The 5,089-nt window shown below is 41.0% G+C and overlaps 1 protein-coding gene across 2 annotated transcripts in view; it reads right to left on the reverse strand.

Annotated features, from left to right (window-relative positions):
• The window catches only part of fam184a (family with sequence similarity 184 member A), a 132,434-nt gene that overhangs the window by 7,039 nt on the left and 120,306 nt on the right, over positions 1–5,089 (reverse strand). The window contains exon 22 of one of the 2 annotated variants that reach the window (XM_037981680.1): positions 4,944–5,085. The exons of the other annotated variant lie outside the window; for it this stretch is intronic. Coding sequence (XP_037837608.1) covers positions 4,944–5,085 — 142 coding nt within the window. The remainder of the gene's footprint in view (positions 1–4,943; positions 5,086–5,089) is intronic. 2 annotated transcript variants of the gene reach the window in all.

Genomic DNA, 5,089 nt, shown 5'->3' on the forward strand with positions numbered 1-5,089 from the left:
AGCTGGCCTGGGAACGCCTTGGGATTCCCCCGGAGGAGCTGGCCCAAGTGGCTGGGGAGAGGGAAGTCTGGGTCTCCCTGCTTAGGCTGCTGCCCCCGCGACCCAACCCCGGATAAGCGGAAGAGAATGGATGGATGGATAGTTTCAGCTCAGTGAGTTACCGGAGTCAAACAAACAAACAAACAAATGCTGCTGTCAGATCTGTGTTTAAGAATCTAATCATATAAAATGTTTTGTGCTCCAGTTTAAAGTGGTTTAAATGAACCCACATCAGTAAAACATCATTTTGACAGTAAAGCAGAATTAATTTTAAAACATATCTGTTCTTTTTTCCTGACAGGCTTCTTTAGAGACGCTCTGACTTAAAGGGAACTTATTAATATAAACTTTTGCTCCTTCTGGAGCTTCGTCACGCTGTCATGTTGCTACTTTTATTCTTTATCTGAAGTCTAACTTCGGTGTCTTTTCTCTCTGTGTGAAGCAAGCACTTTTTTGTGTGATATTGTATTTAGTTGCATGTTTTCTGCAAACAGTACAGCAACACGTCTGAAGGAGCTGAGGGTGCAGAGCACGTCTCTGACCACCAGGGGGCAGCAGGTCCACGGTTTCTACACGTCACAGCATCTGGTCTGTTAGCAAAATATCCCTGCTGGATGGATTTTAATGAATCTCTCAGAAAGCACGTTTGGATTGAAGACAGCTAATCAACCAAAGCATCCACAGAAATAACTACAAATCGCTCAGTTTTACAGATATTGAGCTAAAATCTGAGGTGGTGGTAGCTGAGAGTCATCCTCAACAGACCATATGAGACCTTTCAGCTCCCTGAAGTGAAGCTGCAAATATACATTCTTATTTAATTTCATTTTTTTTATCTTATTTGTGATATTTTCTTCTAATACACTAAAAAAATAAAAATAAATTTGTGATTTTTTTAAGCTCCCTAATGGATTTGTAAGAGAAGTGCAGAATAAATAAGAAATCATTATGATTCATTCATCTGCATGTCATTATTTGTGTTTTTAGTCAAGTTTGTGTCTAAAAGAAGCTGTGGGTCTGACTCGTGCATCCTGGGTAAAAACACGTTCCTTAAAGTTTAAACTAATTAGGTTCTATAAAAAAACAAACAGCAGCCAGAGCCGCTTCTACTTCCTTAATTGGCTGCTTATTAAACAAACAGTCCCAGAACCCCTGGGTGAGATTTAAAAACATGTTTTTACGGTTTTATTTTTATGTCGAGGTGAAGAAAGATCTCCCCGAGAGTTCAGCAGAACGAATCCTCTCTCCGCTCCGCAGCCACGGTTCAGACTCAGAGATTCACGACAAAACTCAGAATTATTCACGTTTATTTCCACGAGGCAGATCTCGTTTTAAACAGATGATTTTAAAACAGATGATAGATGGCAGGAAGAGAGGAGGTGTTTCTTACATTTGGAGGAAACTTCTCTAACAAACCCACAGCCTCGGACTTTAACATGGAGGGCAGAAGCATGTTAATATTTTAAATAATCCCTACATCCTGCCCCCCTCCCTCAGCTCCACCTGCAGCTACAGGCTCAGACGTCCATCAGCTGAGGAGATGGGAGAGAAAATTAACCTTTTTTTTTAAAGCTTTAAAACTGTGCTGCGTGTTTTTCAGACTACACGTCAGTATTTACATGTTCTGACTAAATATCTGACAGAAAAGAGTAAAAACTCTGAGAGATATGAGATTATTTAGGAGCACAGATCCCCACGAGTTCACAGGAAGTGAGAATAAAGTCGTTTCACGCAGAGTTCATGCAGCTGAACAGATGTCTGAGCTAATATTGGACTAAATATGTCAGAAAAGTGAAAGATATGATAATATCTACTTCTGGTCCATATCAGTATTGAGTTCCAGTTTGTTTGAAAATAAAATCAATCCCTCCAGGATTTCTTGGGCATTTTTTGTGATTGTTGCGGCTAAAATGCCTGATTTCTCGGGGCATTTTCCTAAAAGTTATATCAATAAAAAACCATAACTTTTATTATATAAACCACAAATACTTCCTAGTTTTGTAAGATAATTACCAACAAACATTGACATTCTCAAAAGGTGCTTTATTTGAGAACTTTGATAGCTTCTAAACTGACATTTTAGTTTAGTTTAGCTGCTCCTGCACGCTCCCGGCGTTCTGATGTTAACAGGAAGTGACGTCACGTGTCTTCTTCCTGAGTTATTTGGGGTTATTTTGTATTCCACGCTACACAAACCCACAAAGAAGAGACTAGACCGCAGAAATGGTGGCGAATCACTTTAGAAACAATAAATATTGGGTTAAAGTTGCGGGAAAGTTGCGATTTTGCGGGGTTTGCTTGATTTTGCGTTAACAGTTGCGATCGCAACATCGCGAAATCCTGGAGGGTCTGTAAAATAAAGTGAAAATCTGAGCCCAGGTCTCCTGCATCATGAGAACCAGTATTCCTGTGTTTGCTCCTCCATTTTATACCCCTCAGAGGCCCCGTGGTCTCGAACCCTTCTCAGTTTAGTTTCTGTAAACCGGATAAACTCGGTTAAACTCGTCTAAATCAGCCTACTGTCGTTTCTGAAGCGTACTCCGGTGGATTCAATCATAATTGTGGCGAGTTCGACGCGAGCGACGGCCTGAGGCTGTGGGTTTTAAAACATGGCCGCCCGGCTCGATGGTGACTGCAGCGGACCATCAGCCTGTCTGAGTCTCCGATTAGACGTCAGCTCATCAGTTCTGCCAGAATGAAACTTTATTTCTAGTGTTACACAGAAACCCACTTCAGAATGAGTCCTTCAGTGTCTGCTGTTGAATAAGAGTGGGCAGGAAGAGGTTTTATAACAAAGTCTGACGTCTTTCAGGAGCAGATCTGTGCCGTCGGACCTCAGGACGTGTTGCTGTACTGCTGCTGACTTCTAATAAAAACTCAGAGTCCCGGGTCTCAGCAACAAGGCATGCAGCAACCTCACACACATGCTGCACACCTACACACTCCATCAGAATACACCACCTGCCATGCAAAAAGGATACGCTGCGTGTTTTACATCGTTTATCACGGTGTCACACGTCATGAGACGAGAGAGAATAAGACGCCACCGCAGCAGACATTTCCTGCTTCATCATAAATTCAAATCAAAAGTAGATTTTTTTGTGTGTCTTTAATAGTTTGCACAATTCGACCGATACCGTTTGGAGTTGGAGAGGGGGAGTGCAACATGCCGAACTTCAGACAATGAAACAGAATCACAAAAAATGACAAAATGCAACAACGTGAAGCCACAACAGGAGAGTTAGAAGTTCCTGAACAGAAGAGGAAAGGCCTGCCAGCATGCCCGGGGTCAACGTGTACACACTGATGGACACAGGTAACAAAAGAAAAGTTACAAACTGAACATGCCCCTTTTGCATTCCAAGGCCATTCATTGAAGCTTCAGTCAAAGTGGGACGCCTGGTTTTACGTTCGGCTCTTAACTCGTTTTTAAAGAGTTCGAACGTGCTGCTGAGGAAAAACGTCTCGTCCCTTCGGCTCGACTGAGGCCGTGCTAGGAAGCAGAAAAAAAACATCTCCAGGTGGTTTCGGCTCGTTTGCTGAACCCCCCCCTCGCCGAAGAGCAAAACAAGCTGAGCAGAAAGAAAAAGCAACAAAAAAAAGCTCCAGATGTAATTTAAATAACTACTTCGTCCTGCAGAGGCTCAGCTCAGCTGCTTTCTTCTTATCTAAATATTAAAACAACTACAGACAGACATTTTATTTTACAATTATTTAACTTAAAGAACGTCAGAAAACTCTTACAAGAAATTAAAATAAAACATTTAACTTAATTATTACAGCAAGTGAAGGAAAATGTGATTTCAATTAGTAATTTCTGCAGTTTTGGAAATCATTTTAACTAATTTAATGATGATAAATTAATTATCAAGTTAAAAATTTAGTTATTTTCCTATGAAATAAACATAGATGTAGAGGTTAAAACAAACTATATCCTTCAATCTGTATAAATCATCAGATTATTAAAAAACATGACATTAAATATTATTTTAACGTAGTAAAACTATATGTTGTTGCCAAATTTTATTGTTTAATGGGATAAAAAATAAACGTGACCTCAATTTAAACTCTCATTTTGATTTGATGATGGAAATATCAGTCTAAAGTTAAACGAAAGCAATAATAATAATAATAAAACCACAGCCTCCTGGGTATAAATCTGTATTTTTTATCCCTCAACCAGCCTGTTCCCTTTTCATCTTAGACTTTCTTTGCTTTTTGTCCAAACGCTCGTGTTTTATATTTATTAAAAGGGAAATAAGTGACAAAATTACGCCGTCTTTCTGTAAAACAGTGTTTTTTTAAAAGCACAGATCGAGTCAACTTCTTGATAACAGTCGTTAATAAAATCCTTTGCAGCTCGAATCACATAAATAATCCTCCTCTTGTTTTTTAAAAAACACAGCTGGACAGTAAATGTTTTTTAAGCAAATTAATATTAATTTATTAGGTCGTTAGCAACACCCAGGCTGCGTTTAGGCCACAGAAATCTACAGCTGAAGTCTTAAGCTCAGAGCTCGTTACTTAAAAACAAAAACCAAATGAACATTTGGGCAAATCGGCCACAACAAGCTTGAAAACCTCCGCAGCAAACGAGGGATCAGCAAACCTTTCAGACAGCAACACTTCCGAACTCCTTGTAGCGAAAGATGAGGATGATTTTCATGCTCCTGATGGTTTATGAGACGACTCAGGTTGGAGGAAAGGATGAACGAGTGAAGAAGAACTGCTACTGGCTTCTTTTCAAAACTAGAAATCATAAAAGGTTCTTTTTATTGTTCCGAAATTTATAACGCTGGTTCTGCATTCAAGGTTCGACTCTGGCTGAGCTTTCACCTCGGCGAGCGGAGGGCTGTGATTGGATGGTTGATGGCGACGAGCTGCTGCCGGTCAGAAGGGCTCACCTCATGAACTTCTTGGGTTCGGTGGGAGGGGTCGGCGGGGCAAGAAGTTTGTTGGAGTTGAGCTTAAGGTGGTGGAGGGGGGAGTTGGGGATGGGCTCTAGGCGGCCGGGCGGGGCTGGGGGCGGGGGCGGGGGCGGCGGGGGGGG

The sequence above is a fragment of the Kryptolebias marmoratus genome, linkage group LG19 (assembly GCF_001649575.2).
Source record: "Kryptolebias marmoratus isolate JLee-2015 linkage group LG19, ASM164957v2, whole genome shotgun sequence".
Taxonomy (NCBI): domain Eukaryota; kingdom Metazoa; phylum Chordata; class Actinopteri; order Cyprinodontiformes; family Rivulidae; genus Kryptolebias; species Kryptolebias marmoratus.